Source organism: Mustela putorius, unplaced genomic scaffold, assembly GCF_011764305.1.
Source record: "Mustela putorius furo isolate JIRA1106 unplaced genomic scaffold, ASM1176430v1.1 tig00003853_pilon_pilon_pilon, whole genome shotgun sequence".
Lineage (NCBI taxonomy): Eukaryota > Metazoa > Chordata > Mammalia > Carnivora > Mustelidae > Mustela > Mustela putorius.
This window is the reverse complement of record NW_025422005.1, coordinates 32,795,315-32,819,031: the sequence shown is the minus strand read 5'-3', so window position 1 is coordinate 32,819,031 and position 23,717 is coordinate 32,795,315. Positions and strand designations below refer to the sequence as shown.

Sequence of the window (23,717 nt, the reverse complement as noted above, 5' to 3'; positions counted from 1 at the left end):
TGTTTCAGTGTGGAAAACAAGTAACACAAGTGTGTGTGCGTGTGTGTGTGCATGCTCGCACGTGTGTGTAACCCTTAGAGGTGGAGAAGGAAGCCAAGCCCCGAGGGGGGCCCAGCAGCAGGAAGGCCGATGGGGCACAGAGTGGCCAAGAAGGGGGACAGCCAGGGTGGGTGGGGTCTCGGGGGCCTCATCGGTCACCGTGGGCACGTGGGCTCTGTGTCCCCGTGCCAGGAGCAGAGGAGTGACAGCCTCAGAGAAGGGCCTTTAGGGCAAGGACCAGCTGAGGAGAGGTGAGAGACGGCTGCAGTCCCCAGTGGGCGGGGAAGGCAGCGTGGAACAGGGTGCCAGCAGGAGCAGTGGTGGAATCCATTTCTGAGGTAGAGCCCACAGGAGTTGCTGATGGGTCAGGTGGTGTGAGAGAAAGGAGCATCAGGAAGGCTTCCGGCCTCAGCAGTGGGGAGAATGGAGTCACCTGTCCTCTGGCAGAGGGGCCGTGGGGGGATGGCACCGGGCATGGACGCTGGGACTCCAGTGTCACGCGTGTCGTGCTTGAGTCCCAGGAGCCCGTTAGGCCTCCAAGCAGAAATGTCAGCTACACGGACAGTCTGATGTGTGGATCGGGAGTTCGGGGGGAAGAGGAGGGGAGCCATCGTTCTGGGAGTCGTCACTGGCCGTGGATGGTGTTCAGAGCTAGGAGACTGGGGTCTGTGTGGACAGGAAGAGGCAGAAGACCGAGTCTGCTGGAGGCAAGGAGGCTGGGGACTGGGGGGCCCAATGGAGGACAGGGGCCGGCTGCAAGCAGGGACCCAGAGTCTTGGCGGCTGATGGCAGCAGCTCATGGAGCACTGGGGAGCAAGAGGTCAGTGCTGCTGAGCCTGAACCAAGGACAACTGAGGAGCTGCTTGGGACCTGGTGACACGGAGATCCGTGAGAGCTTTGGCAAGAGATGCTCTGGAGGGCTGCAAGGACGGAAGGTGGCTGGAGGAGAGTGAAGTGGTGATGGAGGGGTAGACGGCTCATCTCGGGAGCTCAGCCCTACGTGGGGACGGAAGGACAAGCTGGAGGGACATGCGAAGTGGAGGAGCAGCCGTTCTGAAGCTGGGAGACAGCAGCACGGGTGAGCACGTTCAAGGGCAGGATCCCATAGGCACAGTCACTCCTCCGCTAGTCACCTGCGGTCATGTCCTACTTGGTGATGCACGCACCATAGGGAGAGAGGATGCACTGATGGGAAGAGTGTAAGCTTTGCCCCTGGGCTGAGCTGGGCGAAGCTCACTTCTGCCCTTGGAGTCATGTGAGGTCGGAGTGCGTGTCCACCGCAGTAACATGGGAGATACGCCACAGAACAGAAAACCATCAGCCTGATTCTGGTCCAACAGAAGTTTCCACATCAAGGCAGATGACCTTTACTATTTCAATGTATGCTAACCACACAGAGCCAGCCCACTGTCTCCGCTTAACTCATGAAAGGCCAAAAGTTCTCAGTGCCTACAGGACTGGGGATACGTGTGTGTAAGGGGGGTGGGCTACAGGTCCAGGCAGATAGCAGGGCTCTCCGCAGGGGTGCCAAAGACAGCCTGTGCCCGGGGTTGTTTGGGGAGAAGGGAGCACCCCAGCAGCCACACAGGTTACACAGACCCTGCCCCACTCCCACCCTGGGTGACACGTGTGGGATCCCCCAAATGAGGCTGGGGTCTGGAGGTGCTTGCAGTCCCGGGGAAGGAAGCAAACACCACACCAAATGCTATGAGTAGAGGGAGGTGCAGAGCATTACATCTCCGGGCACTTGGCCCTGCAGGGACACCGCTGGTGGCCTGAGGCAAGTCCCCTCCATTCCACGGGGGAGTGAGTCTGAGTTGCAAGGGGAGTAAGAGCAGCACGACCCCCTGAGCCCCCAGCATTTCAGGGGGTGCCTGCCGAGCGTGCTGGATGAAAACCATCTGAATCAGACCCTCCCAATGGGCAGAGGGAGGGGCCAAGGAAACCGCTTCAGTGTGTCGCTGGAAGGGAGGCAGAAACACAGAATCCCCAAACCAGTCAATGATCAACACGCAGCAGCAGAGCCTGGCTTTCTGCCAGGCACCACCGGGCAGGAGGGGGCCGTGGGTCTCCAGCCACAGGCGGCGCTCACACCCAGGATGAGAGAGCACTGGGTCTCATTCAGGAGGGAGGCTTTTGGGAAGAGCTTTCATTAGCCAGCCTCATTTCTCCAGGCACAGGACGTTTTCCAAAAGCACTTTTGCCCATTATTTGATCCCTGTAACTCCCTCATGACCCAGACAGGGCCAGTGCCATCCCGACATCCCTATTTTATCTCAGAGAGGCTAAGGGACTTGCCCAATGTCACAAAGGTTTTTGGGGGCAGAGGTAGAGCTAAGCTTCTTGTCACATACATGAAGCCACTTGTTAGGAAGCGTGGCACCCAGGGCGGCTTCTAGTTAACTTCAAACAGAGGCTGGGCCAGGACCCTGAGCCATCCCGCTGTCCCCGCATGCCTGGGAGTCACTGGACTGCAGGGGACCATGGGGGCGGGGGTAGGGAACTTCCCCCAGGACTGAGATCTGTGGATCTGGAAGGATTTGGAACCTTGGTGAGGGAAGGCCCTCAGGGTAGGAGAGGATATTCTGACAGAACAGACTGGAAACCTCCAATAGCAAAGAGGAGGGTTACCCAGAAGAGCTTCAGAGGAGATGTGAGCCTCATTCTGGACCACAGAGTGGCTCTGGGGCCCCAGAGCAAGGGAGGGAGGCACTGGACAGAGGGGCATGCAGGCATCCCGACATCTCTACGGCCTCAGCATCCCTAGACTTCGCTCCTGGGGGCAACTGTGTGACGTTAAGTGGCTCACTTCCCTTCTTTGGCTCTCAGCCCCCTCATTCATCAGAGTCCTCCTAAGAAAGCAGCATGTGGCACTAGCACACTGATCTGCTGCATCCTGGGCCCACACAGGTCACCTCTTGGCCTGCCCAGTGCCAGCGGCTGCCTTGAGGACCACACAGCTCATGCGCAGAAACTGTGCTCACTGTGTCCCCAGGTGTCCTGCTCTGGGCCCTGGCCATGTCCTGTTTCCCCTAATCCCACGGTCTCCAAACTGCCTGTGGTAGAAGAGGGATCCCAACTCAGGACTGACTTCTCCACTCTTCTAGGTCCCCTTTGAATTCGGGGACCCTTGGTCCATCCCGGGAAGCCGGTCTGTGCGTCCGTGGGTCCACATGGCTCTGGCCTTCTCAGCACAGACGGGACCCAGTGTTGGCCCCATGTGTGGCACTACAGGCCACACAGTGCCCACTCCTGCCCCCCAGCTGCTGGAGCTGCAGGCCATACCAGGGGCCCACGCCCTGGGCGGGTGCACAGGGCAGCCATTGTCTGCGCGGTGCCTGGCACCCTCTCGTTTGCATAGCCATGTGAAGAATGTGAGGGAGCAGGCTGGGGACGAGTCCCTGCAGAGCACCCCCACCCCGCCCCCCTCCTGCGGGGGAAGAAGACTATGGGGGAGGTTGGGGGGTCGGCAGCCAGACCCTGCTTTCCCCAGTGCGGTCCGGGAAAGGCAGGTGGGCTGCTGGGGACAGAGGGGGCAGCCTGGGGCTGGCGGGAGTCAGAGCAGGATTGTGACATTCCCCTTGCACCCACGCCCGCTGGAGCCCAGGGGCCAAACTGAACGTGAGGGGATTGCTAATGAGCTAGAGGAGAGTTAAATATTCCCCCGCTCCAGAGGGTTGAGCTGGGATGGGAGAGAGAAGGGGGAAGCCACTGGGAGGGGCAGCCTGAACCCCAGGAATGTGCAGAGGCCACAGCTCCTGGCTCCCCGTCAGGCTGTTCTGGAGCTGGGGGGCCAGGGCCCGTTTCCTCTAGCCCCAGCAGGAGCTACTAAACCAGCCAGCAAAAGGATTAGTGGGGTTGAACAGTCTGCCTTCCCTCAGGCTGATGCCAGATGGTCAGCGCTATCTCCCACCTCCCTGGCCAGGACCCTTGCTGGCTGGCCACCAGGTCTGACCCAGCCTTGATGGGGTCCCTCTTCTGCCCCACTCAGATCTCAAACAGACCCCATAAGTGCATATTCCCTGGCCTGGCCTCCCCTGCTTTTGATACATATGGTCCCCCAGAACCTGGGACCCCTCCTCCCTAACATCCATCCCTGTCTGGCCTCAGAGTCCTCTCCAAAAAGTTCTGCCTGATGTCTAACTCTAGTCTTACCCCCTGCAAAGTAGAATTCTATTTCTGTCCTACAGTCAGAGGACTGAAAACCCCAAGGGTCAGTTCAGCCATGCAGTAGCAAAATCCATCATCTTGGGGCTGGCGCTTGGGCAGGAACTAGAACTTTCGTGGTTCCTAAAGGGGGTTCCCTAGCAGGAAGGCCCTGAGGGCAAGCAGGGTCACCCCTCCCAACCCCTCCCCTCTCTATCCCTGGGAGGTGGGGCAAGGGCACCCACCTGGACCATGGCTCCACCTCCCGCCCCCAGGGGGCTGGCAGGAGCTCAGCTGGGGACCCTGTCCTGACTTAGGCAGCTGCTGTGGGCGGGCCCCTGGCCTTTCCAGCCCCTGGGCCTCCCCCTGCATTCTAGAGCCCAGAGCCGCTGCCTTTGGCTCCGCTGCTCCTGCTGGACTAACACCTCTCCTTCTCAGCCTCTGGCCACTCACTGCTCCCCCGCCCTCCACCCAGCAGCTCCTTTCACCTGGCCATGACCCCTGTCCCCCTAGGGACCCTGGCTCAGCCCTGAGCCCTGGAACCTCCAGCCCCCTCCCCTGGGCCATGGCCAACTCAGGCCTCCAGCTCCTGGGCTACTTCCTGGCCCTGGGTGGCTGGGTGGGCATCATCGCCAGCACCGCCCTACCGCAGTGGAAGCAGTCCTCCTACGCGGGTGACGCCATCATCACGGCCGTGGGCCTCTACGAAGGGCTCTGGATGTCCTGCGCCTCCCAGAGCACGGGGCAGGTGCAGTGCAAGCTCTATGACTCCCTGCTCGCCCTGGAAGGTAGGCCTCCCTCCAGCTGGGTTGGGAAGGTGGGGTGCCGGGGAAGGGGAGGTCCAGAGCAAGCTCGCGCGCAGGCTGCCGCCTGTATGGGGCTCCATTCTCCACCCCCGGCCCCCATGTGCTTTTGAAAACCCGGGCCCGCCTGGTGCTCCGTGGAGGGCAGGTACTCCAGGCTCCAGCCACCCTGGGCCCAGATCCCAGCTCTGCCACTGTCACCTTCAAGGAGTCACCAAGCCTCTCTGTGTTCTAATGTCCTCATCTGTAGAGGGGAGCACTAAGACGTCACAGGACTGCAGAGGGTTAGACGAGATAGATGAGTGGCGGAGTGCCTGGCACTCGGGCTCCCCTCCACCCCCGCCCATGCTCTGTCTGCAGACACACTGTGACACACACCTTCACGCCAGGCTTGCCGTCTGAACAAGCATGCTTCCATTTGGGTGTGCAACACACACGCACACACATGCGTGCCTATGCCCACAGGTTCTTGGGTACATAGGTCCTTCTCCTGGGGTGTGCATTTGAACTTGACAAGTTGGCTTGCAAACAGGCCCCACTGCAGCTCTAGCCCCGGCTCTGGGCTGACCCACCCACCCTCTGCCCAGGGCGGCGCAGGCCTGAGCCTGGCAGCTATCACAAGACACCCATCCAGGCAGGTCACCTGGTCTCCTTCAGGGACCTAGCTCCCCGGAGTGGCCTGCGGCCCAGGACTGAACTGCGCACAGGTGTCCAGCTGCCGTGGGTGACTCAGAGGGCAGAGGGGAAGGTGACCAGGAGCCAGAATGGCTGATGGGGAAAATGTCCCTTTCCGAGAGCCAGCTTGGGGCTGAGATGGGCCTTAGACGCCCTCACTCCCTCCTGCTGAATCTGCAAGGCCCCATTGCTTGGGAGGCCAGGCCCCAAAGGGAGTCTCACAGCCAGGGAGCAGCAGAGGAGAGAAGTCCTCCAAGTACCCTGGCAGGGCACACAACCCCTGAAGGAACCTGCAGGGGGAGTGAGTGGCGGGGAGGCAGGGGTGGAGGGTGTAGAGGGGGAAGCTCAGTCGCACAGCCTGTCCGCAGGGGCCCCTCACACCTGCCGCAGGTGGTCCTGGGAGGCGCTTCTGGCCCCTGCCCCAGCCCTTTCCCTGCCAGGCTGCTCACACCCACACGCTTCTCCTGGTGCCTGCTCAGTCCCCCTGCTCTGCTCTGCCCAGGTCACATCCAGTCAGCGCGGGCCCTGATGGTGGTGGCCGTGCTTCTGGGCTTTGTGGCCATGGTCCTCAGTGTGGTCGGCATGAAGTGCACTCGGGTTGGAGACAGCAACCCCATCGCCAAGGGCCGCATCGCCATCTCTGGGGGTGTCCTCTTCCTCCTGGCAGGTCAGTGTCCCTGGCTCCCTGTCCGCCATCTCAGTCATGGCAGGTGGCCCCACTCTGGGTGGCCGGCCAGAGGCCAGAGCAGAGCTGAGTGCTCCCTCCTCCATCCTTAGGCCTCTGCACCTTGACAGCCGTCTCGTGGTATGCTACCCTAGTGACCCAGGAGTTCTTCAACCCCAGCACACCAGTCAATGCCAGGTGAGTGCTGGGGTGTGGCCTGGACCAGGAAAGGAGCTCGTCTCCCACTCCGCTGCCTTTGTTTAGCAGGACACATGGGTGGGAGAAATGGGGGCGGGGTGGGTGGTGAGAAGGTCTCTGGAGTGGGGCGCCAGGCAGGGTGTGGCTGAATCCTCTGAGGGGGTGAGAGTCCTGTGGGGAACACCGCAGGAGCTCAGCAACCTGGATCTGCATTGAAATCCCAGCTCTGTGCATGATGGTTGTGTGAAGGGCGAGTCCCTGTCCAACGGAGCTGGGACCCAAGGGCTCAGGAAGATGTTGCAGGGAGGACTCAGCACAAGGCCAGGCCCCGGACAGCACTCAGTGCACCCCTTGCTGTGACTCCTACCCAAGGCGGCAGGTGTCCTGGGCTGGGAGATGGTGATTGGACAAGTGGTCAGGGCAGATGTGGGGGGCCTTACAACTAGAGGAAGATTTGGTTCCCCATCCTGGGTGGACGGCAGCCAACAATCTGGGCTCTGGCACGCAGCACGGTGGGGCGAGAATATGACCAGGAAGGGCAAAAGGTCTGGAGCAGGGCTTGGGGCCCCAAGGCTAGCAGTGCAGAGTAGGCTCCGGGACATTTAGGAGCTAGAATGGCCAGGACTAGGAAGGCCAAGGGCAGGAGGGCGGAATAGGGGGCTCGGTGAAGAGCCTGGACCCACCAGGCTCCACCCCACCTCTCAGCTATGCCAGAGCAGAGACTGGGACGGTCTCAACCCCAGACATCCCAACAGACCTGGGGCCCTGGGCCTGAGGGAGAATGAGAAAAGACCCAAGCTACTGCAATCAGGAGGGCTGCCTGGAGAAGGCAGAAGTGTGGCAGGGGAAGAAAAGGAGACCACAGGCATGGTGATCGCTCCCTGAGGTGGGCAGCTGTAGCCACAAAGATCTCCAACCAAGAGGCAGCTCAACTCAGAAACAGACTCCTCGCTGGCACCCCTCCCTACCCCTCCAGCACTCCCCCAAGACACCTGGTATGCAGGCCCTGTGCTGGGTCCTGGGGAAGTGGAAATCTGGTGCTGTCCACCCTCCAGGCACTCCCAAGGGAGCCAGGCTGAAGCCAGGAGCTGAAGGCCACCCAGGAGGCGTCAGCAGGAGGCACAGCCGGAGGGGTCAGGGAGAGCCCCTGGAGAGGGGGCCACTGAAGTGGGCCCTGAAGTCAGAGGAGCATAGGAGGCGCAGAAAGGGGACTCTCCAGGAGGGGGCGCCTCCAGCAAAGCATGGAGGCAGGGAGCTGGGGGCGGGGGTGGGAGGGTACCAGGCCGGGGTGGGGGGCGCGTGGCAAAGCCTTGTGGGAGTAGAGGCTGAGCCCGCTCGCTGCAGCACAAGGAGGGGAGCCCTAGTGCCAGGGGAAGGGCCCGGTGTGCCCCCAGAAGACAGCGAGAAGCCTGGGCTGGGCGTTCTGTGGGCTGGAGGGGCACTGAGAGGAAGATGGCAGGGATTGCCCTGCTCCTCTCCACGGGATTCTGCAGCCCTCCTGGACCACCACCTCTGGCTGGGGGGGGGGGGAGTGAAGGGGGAGGGAGGGGCCCAAATCTGCAGCAGGAGCAGACCCACCCTGGGCCTGGGTCCCCCTGGGTGGTGGTGATGGGCTGGCTGGAGGTCAGGAGGAGCGATGGGCACGCCCCAGAACTTCTCCGGAGAGACTGAGGAGGCTTGGGAGGCCCCCAATCTCAGCTCCCCCTCCCCTACACGACCCCTGCCCCCACGTGGGGATCGCTGTGACGGGGCAGGCTCGCAGCCACCTCTGATGCTGTCCCCCCTCCCCCTTGCAGGTACGAGTTTGGCTCAGCCCTGTTCGTGGGCTGGGCGTCTGCTGGCCTGGCCATGCTGGGGGGCTCCTTCCTGTGCTGCACGTGCCCGGAGCCTGAGAGGTCCAGCAGCAGCCCTCAGCCTTACCGGCCCGGCCCCTCCGCTGCAGCCCGAGAGTACGTCTGAGCCCCGTCTCTGCCGGCCCCTGCGGCACCCCAGGCAGGGCCAGTAGGGGCACAGCACGCCCCGAGAGGACTCTGAGCAGCTTGTCCCCACACAAGCACCCACCCTGCGCTCTGAGACTAGACCCAGACACTCAGAGGGAGGCCGGAGGCAGGCCCCAGCCTGCAGGTGCACACGCGTGTCCCGGTTCGGGCATGGACCCATCTGCACAGCTCATGGGCACCAGCCCGTTTCCTGTCCAGGTGCCGTCGCTTTCCTCCGGTGGCTTATTTACTTCCTGCAGGGCGACACAGGTGTCTGCTCTGTGCTGGGCCCTGGGGACACAGCCACAAAGATGGCCGTTGGTGTCTCATGCCCTGGGATGGCCAGAGCCTTTCCCCTCAGCAGGCCAACAGGCTCCTCACAGCAAGCCCAGGCAGGGGCCAGTGTGCGGGGATGAACATCCCCCTCACACACCAGGAAACAGGTTTGGGGGTACAGAGAGGCTTGGCCCCACCGTTCCTGAGTTCAGGTCTCAGGCTTTTTGTGGATGCCACCCCGCACGACTAGGCCAGCCTGCCCCCCGCCAGGAACGGGCCCCAAGAAGGGCCACTGTGGGCACCCGGGGCCAACTGCGCTGGTCAGTCCCTGCGTCTGGGCCTGCACCCCGCAGCCCCCGCCCCACCCCACTGCTCACCCCACTAACCAGCTCTCCTCTCTTTTGACTTTCAGACCAGTTGTTAAGTTGTCTGCCTCCGCCAAGGGCCCCCTGGGTGTGTAATGTCCGGGTTCCCACCTGACTCTGTCCCCCTGCCAACACCTAGACCGTGTGTTCGGTATTTTTTGGAAAGAGAAGTGAACATCAGCCCCGAGTGTGGTGTCATTTGATGTGTCCCTGGTGTGACTACGGTGGGTCCTGGCTCGGAGAGGTCAGAGCTGGTCCCTGGGGTCTTCAGGAGTCAAGATGGGAAGACAGACCTGCAGAGTGAGTCACACCCACATCCAGGGTCAATCAGGGTTCCAGAAACTTCCCTAGCCTGACTCTTACCTCAGAGCTGGGGTGAGGGGACCCTGGAGGAGCTCACTACATGGAGAAGGACCTTAGGACCTTCCAGCCACGAAGACTGTCCCGGACAAGGTTGCAAGCCCCCTAATGCTGCCCCTTCTTCCACATCCACCCTGCCTCCTCTCCAGTCTGCGAGCTCTCCCTCCCTCCCTCCCTGGATCTTGAGTAGAGAGGGGTGGCCTCAGGCTGTGGCCAGAGCCCCGCCCTAGGCAGAAGACTGAGGTCCAAACTGGAGGGGCTTTCGGTCTTGGAGTACAGATACCACCTTAGTCTAGAAGAAGAAGACATCCTCAGAGAGATGGAAGGAAAATTAACCTAGATCAGCACCTCTCCTCATGCTCGCCCGCCCCATGGGTCTCTGGCCCCTGACTGCCCTGTGTCTCCCATCTGGAAGGAGCCTACAGTAACTGTCCCCACCTTCCTCAGGCCCTCCTCAGCCGGCTCTGGCCGGCTGGCTTCCTCCAACACCTGTCTTGGGACCCCGGCTCTCACCAGCTCACTGAAGCCCAAGGAGGCAGCTGGGCCTTCCCTGCCCCCTCAGCATGGCTGGAAGGAGGTGCAGTCAGATAGGATGACTGTCCCACAAGCTCCCTGGGAGGTCGGGGTTGGGTGGAGGGGAGCGAGCTGCGGAGCCACTGTGGGATTATGGGCTCCGGCCCTGGCCTGGCAGCTGCTGCGCAGCCACGGGGCGCCTCAGGGGTGTCCGTGTCCTGTGGCCGGGCCAGCCGCTGGCTCCGGGGGTGGGACCCCGCATGGGTTTCCCGGAGCCCTACCCCTGGAGCTCTGAGTGAGGACTACAGAGGAGTCTCTGTGGGGGACAGAAGCTGTGATGCAGCAGTTCTTGCCCCTAGGTGAGCTTTCAGATCACCCGGGGAGCTGGGGCCCAGGCTCCACAGGACGGAACGGGCCTGGGGCCGACCCCGCCCCGGCTCAGGCCCTTCCTGAAGGACTGCGGTGTGTGGGCACCTCTGTGAGGCCTGCAGCTGGGGGCTGTTGGGCCGCATTTCTTGCCACTCTGCAGGGGTCTGGGAGGGAGGAAGGTAACTTCCTGAAGAGGTGAGCCGTGGAAAGAGCAGGGGAGGCCCGTCACCCTCTGCCTTTCCTGAGACCAGGCTGCTCCATGAGGTTCCCACTTTCTCCCAGTACATAGGCACCTTTTTGCCAAAACAATTTTGAGGTTGACTTCTGTCACATAGAGCCAGAAGAGCCCCACCAAATTTGCAACCGGGAAATTGAGAATCTGGGTGAGGCACCAGCTGAGCAGGCTGGTGGGGAGGGGGGGATGTGGGGCCCAGAGCCTGGACCTCTGCTGGTCCCCCAGGACCTCCCTCCTGTCCCCAGCTGGGGATTTGGCCAACCTTGCAATCTGACCACAAAGCAGTTGGCCAGGACAATGTGTATTTTCTGGACGTTCAGGGTCCACCAGAGGCTTGGGATGTGGGAACACTTGGGGATAGAATGTGCTGGCTGTCCCCCATGGGTTTCGGGGACAGACTGCAAGAGAGACGAGCTCTGTGCCCGTGGGTGGGTCTGACGGCTGCAGGAACAAGCTTCCTTCTGGTCCTTTGTGGAGGGATGCCCTTTCTGCCTCTAACCAGGGCCCAGAGAGGGGCAGAGTGAGATCACTGCCTACATACAGCCCCACACACTAACAGCATAGCAGGAGGCTGGCCGTGGGAAGATGTCCAGGGGAAAATTGGAGGAGTTCAAGGCTGGAAGAGTTTGGGAAGCCTGATCCCCCAGGCCTCTCTTGAAGCAGCCGTTTTCAAATACCTACATCAAGGTCACCTGGGCTGCCAACGTGAGGCGGGGCCAACTTCCCAGGCCTCGGGACTGTGGCCCGCCGCTTACTGTCCCAGCCTCGGGGGCTAGAGGACTGGGCAGGGACCCAGGAAGGGGGTCAAAGGGCACAATCCTCAAGCTTTTGCTGATGTTTATTAACAGAGTTCTCCCAAGAATGAAACTGGCCGACCATAAAACACAGTTTGGGAAGGAAAATACCTGCGTTCTCAGCCAGGGAGGAGAAGCGTAGCGTAGAAGTAGCTGTGCATACAGGAGCTCAGCAACAGGAGGTGCTCCTCAGAGGAGTGAGCTTGGGGCTGGGGAGGCAGGGACCGGGGACCCCTCCAGTCCCTGCCTCTGAGAATATGGATTGCACTGAGTAGTACATGGTGTCCAGAAGTTGCGTTTTTGTGTTGTATGTATTATGAATTCTGTGTGATAAAGACGCTGTGGTTTGCTTGTTTTTTGTTTGTTTGTTTTTCTAATCCCTGTTAGAGGAGCACACTGAAATGATAGAAGGCTAGATTTGCTTTAAAATGCTCTAAGAGGGGTGCTGGGTGGCTCAGTGGGTTAAGCCTCTGCCTTAGGCTCAGGTCATGATCTCAGGGTCCTGGAACCGAGCCCGGCATCGAACTCTCTGCTCAGCGGGGAGCCTGCATCCCCCTCTCCCTTTGTCTGCCTCTCTGCCTACTTGTGATCTCTCTGTCAGATAAGTAAATAAAATCTTTAAAAATAAATAAAATGTTCTAAGAACGAAATGGTCAGGGGCAGGGGAAGTTTGGTAAATGCCAGCCATATGTAGGGGTTCCCTCTGTTCTCTGCGTTTGTGTGTAGATTTGCAAATGAAAAAAAAAAAAAGTTAAAAATGCCTGTAAGTTTTGCTGGCCGTGCCATGTAACCACCCCTCACTGACCACTGTCTGGGACAGAGGGCATGAGTGATCTAGAGAGTCCTGCTACTTGGAAACTTGGTAGAAACATAGCCTGTCAGCCTCCCCCACCACACCGGGTAACACAGGCTCGACATTTTAAGGAGCTCTCCGGCTGATTGGTGTACACACACGAGTTTGGGAAATGCTGATCTAGGCTCGGGCAGGAAGAGCTGCGTGGTGCATTGTCTTCCTCCATCATTTGAATACCGGATGTAAGGAGGGCAGTTCAATGTATGATTTCGTCTAGAGTTGGCAAGATTACAGGAAGCCATGGCTACATGGGATCCGGGCAAAACTGGAAATGAAGAAAGATCATGCCCAAAGTAGTGCTTCCTGACTATCTCTCCTGCTGGGCACAGAAAAATAATATTTGGCTCAATTTATGAGTACATTACAGGCATTTTCTTGACAATGCTCTTGTTCAAAACAACTAAAAATGTCAGAGACTGGGTGAAGAATTCTTTACAGGCATCAAAGGAAAAGGCTGATACAACGCTCTGAAATCACCAAATTAACACCCGAGAAGCACTCCCTTTTGTCTATAAAGACCATACGGTGACCACAAAACTGAGTGGCCTGTGGCTGCCCAGGTCGAAGCTGAGTTACATATAAGGGGATTGAACAAATAAGTAAAATATTGAAGATAAAGTTTCCACTGCCAGAGGATAAATTTACAAAGATGAAACGGGGGTGCCTGGGTGGCTCAGTGGGTTAAAGCCTCTGCCTTCGGCTCAGGTCATGATCCCAGGGTCCTGGGATCAAGCCCCGCATCAGGCTCTCTGCTCAGCGGGGAGCCTGCTTCCTCCTCCTCTCTCTCTGCCTGCCTCTCAGCCTACTTGTGATCTCTGTCTGTCAAATAAATAAATAAATAAATCTAAAAAAAAAAAAAAAGGATGAAACAGGGAAGATTCAAATAAATCCTGGGATATTGGATTGGAATTGGATGTATGTGGATGAACACCTGGCTTTTAATATATTTAAATGAATATTGAAATAGCTCTAGTTGTGTATGTGTATACATAGGTGTGTGATATACACACGTCCATACATCTAGGAGTTCTGCCTCTTAGAAAAGCCTAGAAGCAATGATAACCCAGTGGCGAGACCCTACCTTGATTTCTGAATACCATTCTCCATTAACAGGTACCAGGGCTCCATGGAGAAATGGCTGATCTGAAGGCTGAAAAGGGAAATAATAAGCCAGGAGCATCTTGATGTTCCAGAAAATAAGAAAGTGGTCAAGGAATAATGGAGACACAGTTAAAGGATACAGAAACCAGATTAAAGAGATTCCTACTCACTTTACTGGGACAATTTGATATCAAAATAAATAGCCATGGATTCTAACTCAATGAATAAAATAAGAATCTGTTAGTTCATACTGATACAAATAATTAAATAAATGGGGGAGAAAAAAAGTTCTACAGTAAAATGGCAACTAATATAATTTATTAGCTAGTAAGTATAAAATATTTAACTTGACTGTAGTGAAACACCACAGACATATCTTAATCAAGTGACAAGAGTTAACACCACCAGCAATGGGGCAAGTCAAAATTGTGTCCCTTGACATAATACACTGAGAGGAACACAGCATCATTTCTGTGACACTCCTGCTAAACGTGTACAAACTGAATGACTTATGACGAGACAAAAAAGTCCAAATGGAGATTATTCTACAAAGTAACTGCCTGCACTCTTCAAAACTGTCCATGTTATGAAAGGCAAGAAAAGACTGACAAGACTGAAGAGATTAGAGCTAAATGACACGAGTGATCCTGGATTGGATCCTGGACCTGTAAAAGACGTTCTTGTGACATCTGGTGACAACTCAATAGTCTGTGGTTTCTATGGGTAGTACTGTTTCAAAGTTAATTCCCTGAATTTGATAGTTTCCGTGTAGTCTTGTAGGACAGTGTCCTTGTATTTTATTTTATAAGATTTTATTTATTTATTTGAGAGAGAGAGAGAGCATGAGAGGAGAGAAGTCAGCAGGAGAAGCAGGAGAAGCCGAGCAGAGAGCCCGATGTGGGACTCGATCCGAGGACCCTGGGATCATGACCTGAGCCAAAGGCAGACACTAATGAGTGAGATACCCAGGTGCCCATGACCATTTTTCCTGCTGTGAAATCAAATGTCAGCTTTAATGTCATTCCTTTCAAAGTAATCCTTTCCCCCAACTCCTCTCTTGTCTTCTAAAAATTGTGGTACCATTATCGATGTGTTTAAATGTGAATTTTTTATGTATGTTTTTCAGCTTCTTGACTCTTTCTTTTGGTGTCTTCTTCCTTCTAATCAGTTCTGGGTTAAGTCTCAGACATTCTCTCTCCAATCCTCTTTTCCTTCTTCTGTGCCTCCAATTATAGTCTGCTTGATTTTCTTACAATAGTCTCTTAGCTTTTCTTTTGTTTTCCAATTTTTAAATTCTTGGTACTTCATAATAAGTAGTTTCCTTCCTCTACCTCCCAGTTAACTAATTTTATCTTCGGTTATGTTTAATCAGCTTCCAAATACACCCATTGATTTCTTTGAGGTATTCTATTTTTCTGTTCTCAGATTCCCACCAGGTTGATTTAAAAAAATCTGCTGGGTTCATTACAGTTTCTGGTTCCCTTCTCTATTAGTTTGCTAGGACTGCCACAACAAAGTACCACAGACTGGGTTGCTGAAACAACAGAAATTTACTTCCTCACATCCCTAAAGGCTACAAGTCCAAGATCTGGGTGTCAGCAGAGTTAGTTTTATTCTGAGGCTTCTCTTCTGAGTTTATAGGAGGCTGTCTGTCTTCTTGTGGTGAGGTCCCTCAGCTGTGTGTCTGTCCATGTCCTAACTTTCTCTTTTTATAAGGACACCAGTCATATTGGAATAAGACCTCCTACAGTGACCTCATGTCATCTTAATCACCTCTTTAAATACCCTATGTACAAATAGTCGCATTCTGAGGGAGTGGAGGTTGGAGTTCAAAATATGAATTCGGGTGGGAGAGTGACACAATTCAGCTCTTAACACCTAGAATTTTCAAGTTCTTGAAAATTCAGGATAATTAGCATAAATGTATAAATTGCATAAATGTAACTGCAAACATAATTGCTTCACATTCTGTGTCTATTATCTTTGATATCTGGGGTTTCTGTGGGTCCTTTTTATCTGTTTCAACCTTGTTCCTCGTGGTTCCTTGTCTCCTTGTAAGTCTAGTTATCTCTGAATATGTGTCTGATATGGCTTCCGTAAAATATGCGTCATAATCATGTAAGGCCAAGGGTTACTTGCTTTAGCCTGTGCCTGGGGTCCCTAGCTATTCTCAATCACCTTTATCTAAGTTCAGGACTTGAGGTTTCTGGCTCCCCATGTGACTCCAAGTCAGGCTGCAATCTGTGTGAGGGTTGGGTGTTAGTTACCACGGCACAACCATTCCGGGTCCCCAAGCCTAACAGAGTTTACAAGGGCACCCACAATTGCTGGGGCTGGACTTTACAAGTTTTTCCCTCCAGCCCTGTACAACTGCTTCTTCCAGGTCGACAAACACTTTCACATCAGCGCTCAGCACATCGTGTCAGAGGCAAGTACTTACTCACCTCTTCCAGATTTGCAAACATATCCAGGGGAGAAGTAACCCTTGAGCATCAGACTCAATTTTCTACATTATTCTCCTCTTCCTGGACCCAGCCTGGGACCCCTCAGTGTTTTGTTAATTTTAGAAAGATCCTAGAAAATATTTTGTCTAATGTTCTTAGCTGTTTTCAGTAGAAGAGTTGGACCAATATTACCCCCAAGTGGAAATCAAGAGTCATCTTTCCAAAGGTTATCATATAATTTGAGAGAATGTTTAAACCTTCTGATTTAAAGTAGAACATTTTTATTTCTTCTTCTGTATAAGTGACTGCTCAGGACCAATTCAAATTAACAAAAGAATTATTAGATGTTAAAATATTTACCAGAATTGGTGTAAAATTATATCACCGCATTTTTTAAAAGTTTCAACATTTTCAAATATTTATCTTTTTTATTTGAGTAATCTCTACACCCAGTGTGGGGCTCAGACTCACAACCCCAAGATCAAGAGTCACATGACCTTGCCAGACACAAGCCAGACAGGAGCCCCTGAAAGTTTTTCATTAGTTAATTTTTGAAAAAGATTTTATTTTTATTATTTGAGAGAAAGCGCAAGCATGGGAAGCAGCAGAGGAAGAGGGAGAAGCAGGCTGTCCGTTGGGCAGGGAGCCTAACTCGGGGCTCCATCCCAGGACCCTGAGATTTCAACCCAATCTGAAGGCAGATGTTTAACTAACTGAGCCACCCAGGTGCCCTGAAGTTTTTAATTTAAATATGCTTTCCAAAAATTATCTAATGAGCACATGAACCTTGTTACTTGACGTTTTTACAAAAATGGAAAAGACGATATACAGATGACAAAGCCTCATGAAATGGCCTTTAAATATCAGTTGTTTCCACTAGTTTTTCTTCTTTGGACAGGCCATCTAACTTCACCTTCTATAAAACTGACAATCACTGCAAGACCCTAAAATGTTTTATTTTCAATGTTCTCTTTCTTTCTTACATCTTTATTCAACGTCCTTCCCATCATTTTTTCCCCCAACTTTTAAAAAAGATTGTATTTATTTGATAGAGAAAGAGAGAGAGATCACAGGCAGAGAGGCAGGCAGAGAGAGAGGGGGAAGCAGAGAGCCCGACGCAGAGTTCGATCCCAGGACCCTGAAATCATGACCTGAGCCGAAGGCAGAGGCCTAACCCACAGAGCCACCCAGGCGCCCCCTCCAATTTTTTTTTTTTTTTAAGTGTTATTTATTTATTTGTCAGAGAGAGAGAGCACAGGCAGACAGAGTGGCAGGCAGAGGCAGAGGGAGAAGCAGGCTCCCCACTGAGCAAGGAGCCCAATGTGGGACTCAATCCAAGGACACCGGGATCATGACCTGAGCTGAAGGCAGACACCCAACCAACTGAGCCACCCAGGCGTCCCCCCAATTTTTTTAATGTGATAAAATACATATAAAATTTACCACCTTAACCACTTTAAAGCACACAGTTCCGTGACATTAAGTACATTAATATTGCTATGCAACCGTTCAGTGTCAGTCATCTCCAGAATTCTCTCCTTACAAAACTGAAACTCTTTATCTCTGTAACTCCCCACTTCTGCCAGTCTCTTCTCTGTGCCTGGTTAGACTAATCTCAGTACCTCACATTAGTGGAATCATACAGAATTTATTTTTGTGACACAGGAGGTTGGGAGATCTGGCCACCAGGAGGGGCTGCTATTTTGACCGTGGTCAGGGAAGGCCTTTCTAGTTAAAGCCCTGAAAGAACTGAAAGAGAAAGCCATTTGGTTAACAGGGGAAACTGTCTTCCCATCAAAAGGCAGCTTATGAGGTTGGAGTAAACCAGGGGTAGCGCAGAGCAAACGGGAGACAGATGGGGGTTCTCAGTGAAGCTTCCCGAAGGATGCTGGCTTCTGCCCCAGTGAGACTGGAAGCCTCTGGAGGCTTCTGCTCAAGTGACCCCAGCCCTTATATTGAAAACTGACCACGGAGAGGTGGAGGTTACAAAGGAAGGTAGCAGGGGGTTCATCTGGGAGACTGATAATCCAGATGCGGAGGCCTAGACCCATGTTGGGGGAGGTGCTGAGAAGTGGTCAGGTTCTGACCACAAACAAAATTGGCAGACTCATTGGATGTGGAGTGTGAGGAAGAAAAGATAAAGTCAGGATGGACACTGAGGGTTTTGGCAGGGCCCTAGAGGGCTGGGCCGCCTGTTACTGGGATGGAACGCTGTGAGGGCGTAAGCCCTTCAACTGCTGCTGCGGCAGCCTGGGGCCCACCCCTCCGTTTCCACCGCAGCTCTCCCTAGCCTCCTGGCCAAGCCCAGTGGACACTTTTCCACCTTCACCTCCTTGGACCTCTTGGTTCTGATGCCAAACGAATCATTTGCTATTTTGTGCTCTAGGATTCTGTGATGTCCTCCCTTTCTGACTTCTCACATCTCTTTCTGGCCATCACTTTTACATCCTTGGTCTTGTTCCCAAAGTTTGGGCCTCTACCCTCAGGCATCACAGATGCTCCTTGAGTGATGGGGTTTCATCCAGGAAATGGATGCTTTCAAAAGCCACCTGAGTGTCAAGCATTCTCCTCAGCCTACAGCTCATTCTTTTAGTTCCAAATCTGCTTCCCAGACTCCCCTCAAACACCATGTATTTAGAACTCCAAAGGCCCCTCCCCTTTGTGCATCCTCTACCCCAGCAGATGGCACCATCAGCATTGGTGTTCTGCAGTCATGCTGGACTTTCTCCTCCTTCTCATCCCCACACTCAGTGAGTCACCTAGATCTATCAGCTCCCTTCCTGAAAACTTCTCCAATTTGAACTTTCCCACTGCCAGATGTAGGATACAGGTTTCATACAGGTTTGACTTGGTCTCTGCAACAATGTCCACACTGATCACTTTTCTGGTCAAACTTTATTTTTCCCCTCTAGAGTATTATTTCTGAAATGAAAATCATTTTACTTAAAGATAATCCAGGCCCCCTATCAGCTTCTTGGCCCAGAGGAATGAAAACACAGGAGGGCTGGAGAGCTCACTGCCCTAGGAGAGGCGCTAAACCATCACTCCAGATGTGACTGTGGTGTGAGTGAACAGTCCACTCACTTGTATTATTTGTAGCCTTTACAAACCAGCAGCCGGGTTGAAGGTCCATGAACAAAGGCCCCCTCTACCACTCACCACTCAGCACCAGAGTTCCTAATTTGACTGCTCTTTCCAGAGGCACAAGTCAACATAACCCTTCCACTGACAGCAGCTCAGTACTAAGCCTGTCCTGTGTGACACTTTCCGGATGAACTGTCTCTGCCAGATGTTCAAGCTCCCCCCACCCTGGGCAGCAGTTAAGCTCCCTCCAGCTCCAAATCTGACCCATGTTTGCTTCCTCCCTGAACCTTCCACTGTGCCATCTGGATCGGTCCCCAGCATCCTCTGGGGCCACTTCTTCAACATTTGCATTGACTTTCTTGCTCCAACTCTAGGCAGACTTACCCCCAGGACAGACTGCTCTGGGAGCCCTTCCAGGGCCTTTTTTCCTTCCCCTAAACCTGAAGCAGCAGGGTTCCTGGTGGCAGGCTAAGATTCCTCTAGGTCACGCCACTGCCACTCCTAAACCATGGTCTTCCTTTGTAGGACCTCAAAAGCTCAGCCTTCTTTGAAGCCCATGCTTTTAGACCAAATCCATTAACCAGCAGCATTTCTTTTTCTTTTTACTAACATATAGCGTATTACTAGCCCCAGGGTTACAGGTCTGTGAATCATCAGGCTTACACACTTCACAGCAGTCACCATAGCACACATCCTCCCCAATGTCCATAACACAACCACCCTCTCCCTACCCCACCCCTGAAGCCCTGTTTGTTTTGTGAGATTACGAGTCTCTTATGGCTTGTCTCCCTGATCCCATCATTTCATTTTTTCCTTCTCTACCCTCTACCCCCCACTTTGCCTCTAAAATTCCTCGTATCAGAGAGATCATGTAATTGTCTTTCTCTGACTTACTTAATTCTCTCAGCATAATACTCTCTAGTTCCATGCACACCATTGCAAATGGCAAGATTTCACTTCTTTTGATGGCTGCATAGTATTCCATTTTTTGGTGTGTGTGTGCGTGTGCACGTGTACACACACACACACTTCTTTATCCATTCATCTGTTGATAGACATTTATATTCTTTCCATAGTTTGGCTATTGTGAACATTGTTGCTATAAACATTCAGATGTATTTGCCCCTTCAGATCACTACATTTGTATCTTTAGATGGGTAAGTACCCAGTAGTGCAATTGCTGGGTCATAAGGTAGCTCTATTTGCAACTTTTTTAGGTAACTCCATACTGTTTTCTAGAGTGGCTGCACCAGCTTGCATTCCCACCAACAGTGTAGGAGGGTTCCCCTTTCTCTGCATCCTTGCCAACATCTATCATTTCCTGACTTGTTAATTTTAGCCATTCAGGCTGGTGTGAGGTGGTATCTCATTGTGGTTTTGATTTGTATTTCCCTGAGGCTGAGTGATGTTGAGCACTCTTTCATGTGTCTGTTGGCCATCTGGATGTCTTCTTTGCAGAAATGTCTGTTCACGTCCTCTGCCCATTTCTTGATTGGATTATTTGTTCTTTGGGTGCTGAGTTTGCTAAGTCCTTTACAGATTTTGGATACTAGTCCTTTATCTGATGTCATTTGCAAATTATCTTCTCCCATTCGGTCATCTTTTGGTTTTGTTGACTGTTTCCTTTACCAGCAGCATTTAAGATTTTTAACTCCAGAATCACCAGCACCAACTTCTCATGCCCATTACTTTACGCTTACCATCACTTGCAGCAATTTCAAAACCCACAGAAATCCACTGAACAGCACTGGTTGATTTTTGACATTTTCACTTCTAGTAATGTTTTCTTCCTCCTCCCACCTTGACTCACAGGACCATCACCTAAAAACTTTGCCATTACCAGTCACTGCACATCTCAAGGTTGAGCATGTCTTCCTCTTAAATAAATACTTCTACTCCAAGTCAAGGTGGAACATACCAACTCCACTCAGCAGACAATGTTATGCTCTTACTAGTTACGGCTAATCAGGATCCATCCCTAGGTAGGGACAGGGGCAGTGGATGCTGGGAACATTACTGTCAACTGTAATTTTGCTCCCACTTCTAATACCTTTGCACTTTTCTCCTATTGAATTCAGCTGCCAAATTCTCTACTTCCTGGCAATTCTATTTCCCTGGAATATTTTCTTTCCCATTCTCCAAGATAACTATTTTACATTTTCTTCTTTCGGAGTCTTAAGTAATCTCTATACTCAACATGGGGCTCAAACTCACAACCTGAGATCGAGTCGCACACTCCACCAACTGGGCCAGGTGGACGCTCCTACATTTTTCTTTCATCAAACTTCTAACATCTTTCCTCCCTTTTCTAAGACCCATTAAAAACAAGACAAAAAAACAAAACCCAAAACTTCTCAAATTTTTATTGAACTTAATTTGAAGACAAATTGATAAGCCTCAATATCCATTAACATGGAAACCCCCATTTTCTTTGAATATCAAGAGTTTTGCTTCTGCTCAGATTTTGAACATGGTATAAAGATTTTTACCATTAAATGGGGCCCCTGGGTGGCTCAGTAGGTTAAGTGTCTGCTCTCAGGGTCTTGAGATTAAGTCCCATGTTAGGCTCTGTGGGAAGTCTGCTTGTCCCTCTCCCTCCCCACTGCTCATGCTCTCTCTCAAAGCTTAAAAACAAAACAAAACAAAAAAACAACTTTATTAAGTAATCTCTACACCTAGCCTGGGACTCAAAGTCACAGCCCTGAGATCAAGAGTTTCATGTATGGTTCTAAATACATTTCCCTGATACTACTATGAAGCAAAACTTTTTAAATTATATACAAGTAAGTTTTAGCCATTTACTAACACATTCTCCATTCTTAAACCGACAGCAAGTTTTTTGTTACCAGTATCATCCGTGCTGCCTGTCACGGTTTCCTTTCCAATCTTCACACGTTTCCATCTCCATGTACTACCTAGGCCCTTTAAGTACAATATTTTTAACAGAAACCATGACAAGCATCGTCACCTCATTCCTCATTTTGATTAAAACAGAGCATACCACAGGCCTGACCTAGGATACTTCATTTCTTACCACTCTTCCTACACTTACTCTGCTGCAGCCACATATTCTTACAAAGGGATGAGATGTATGTAATTGTTAAGGCTAGAGCACCGGGCTCAAAGCTAAGTGTCAAATACTAAGGCAGTTATCAGATGAGGAAACCATTGCTGCTGCTTTGGCAAAACAATGCATCCACTCTCCCATATGGCCAAGTGCTAACTTCTCCCAGGTCTCATGCTTGCACCATGTGACTGCCAGGCCAGGTTCTCATCTGCACCCTGGCTGTAGAGAGAATGCATTCTCTGGGTTGGCTAAGAGACTTAGGCTACCTAATCCTTATACATGGTGAAGACATCCATCAACTGCTGGCCAACACAAGACACATGAAAAAGTACATAGGTAGTTTTGTTTGCAACACTAGCATCAAGACTGTTATCACAAGAAACTTTCTTCCTTGCTGTGGTTTTCAAAATCACATTTTGACATTACAGGTCTCTCCTGCTGTCTGGAAGCACTCCATTCCTATGGAACCCTCTGTAAGCTAAATAGTGTCAAGTGAAGAATCAATTACCACTAACTTATATGGAAAAACCTGTGTTCTCAAAAACAAATTCTCTCTTAGATTTTGCTAATACTTTGGGATGTATTTTACTAAAATTGGAGTAAGAGAATATCAGCGGGGCCCCTGCCCAAGGATGACATACAAATTCATGAGATGTTCTGTATTTTTTACTTACTGAAAGGATTAAAAAATGCTGATTTGGAGGGGGCACATGCACCCTAGTGTTTATACAAGCACTATCAACAAATTATGCAAAGATCCCAAATGTCCAGGTGTACCTGGGTGGCTCAGTGGGTTAAGCCTCTGCCTTTGGCTCAGGTCATGATCTCAGGGTCCTGGGATCGAGCCCTGCATTAGGCTCTCTGCTCAGCAGGGAGCCTGCTCCCCCACAAAACCCAGCCTACTTGTGATCTCTGTCAAATAAATAAAATCTCAAGAAAAAAGCCCAAATGTCCAGATGAATGGATAAAGATGTGGTATGTATATACACACACACACACACACACACATATAAATTGGGAGTATTACTTGGCCATTAAAAAGAAAGAAACCTTGCTATTTGCAACGTGGATGGAAATAGTGTACTACACTAAGTAAAAAAGACATCAGAGAAAAGACAAATATACGATTTCCTGCAAAACACATGAATGTAGGGGAAGGGAAAGAATAGATAAACAGAGGGAGGCAAACCACCATGAAGAGATTCTTAAATATAGAGAATGGAGGATTACTGGAGGGAGGTGGACTAAATGGGTGATAGACATTAAGGAGGGGAACTTGTCAGGTGCCTAGATAGCTCAGTGGGTTAAAGCCTCTGCCTTCAGCTGAGGACCAGGATTCTGAGATCAAACCCCACATTGGGCTCTCTGCTCAGTGGGGAGCCTGCTTCTCTCTCTCTGCCTGCCTCTCTGCCTACTTGTGATCTGTCAAATAAATTAAAAAAATAATAAATAAAAAAAAAATAAAATAAAATAGGGGAACTTGTTGGGATGAGCACTGGGTATTTTATGTAATGCCATTTAGAGTGGCATTTAGAATGTCATTCAGGTAATGAATGTAATGAATCACTGGATTCTACTCCTGAAACCAATACCATACTATATGTTAACTTGAATTTAAAGAGCACAGATGCTGGGGTGCCTGGGTGGCTCAGTGGGTTAAAGCCTCTGCCTTCGGCGCAGGTCATGGTCCTGGAATCGAGTCTGCATCGGGCTCCCTCTCAGCGGGGAGCCTGCTTCCTCCTCTCTCTGCCT

The 23,717-nt window shown here is 52.1% G+C and overlaps 1 protein-coding gene and 1 pseudogene across 1 annotated transcript; both read left to right on the top strand.

Moving 5' to 3' along the window:
• The first annotated feature begins 4,455 nt into the window (after positions 1-4,455).
• Positions 4,456-9,352, top strand: CLDN19 (claudin 19). The gene is made up of 5 exons (XM_004740627.3): positions 4,456-4,973; positions 6,166-6,330; positions 6,441-6,525; positions 8,322-8,474; positions 9,193-9,352. The coding sequence occupies exons 1-5, from the start codon at positions 4,751-4,753 to the stop codon at positions 9,239-9,241; spliced, it is 675 nt and encodes a 224-aa protein (XP_004740684.1). The 5' UTR covers positions 4,456-4,750; the 3' UTR covers positions 9,242-9,352.
• A 13,182-nt stretch (positions 9,353-22,534) lies between these two features.
• LOC123387411 lies at positions 22,535-22,632 on the top strand (annotated as a pseudogene).
• The last annotated feature ends 1,085 nt before the right edge of the window (positions 22,633-23,717 follow it).

Excerpts from the sequence above, each read along its gene's own strand:
- CLDN19 (XM_004740627.3), top strand. The coding sequence starts at position 4,751 with ATGGCCAACTCAGGCCTCCAGCTCCTGGGCTACTTCCTGGCCCTGGGT. Across the intron at positions 6,331-6,440 it reads TGTCCTCTTCCTCCTGGCAG|GCCTCTGCACCTTGACAGCC; the intron begins GTCAGTGTCCCT and ends CTCCATCCTTAG. Across the intron at positions 6,526-8,321 it reads AGCACACCAGTCAATGCCAG|GTACGAGTTTGGCTCAGCCC; the intron begins GTGAGTGCTGGG and ends TCCCCCTTGCAG.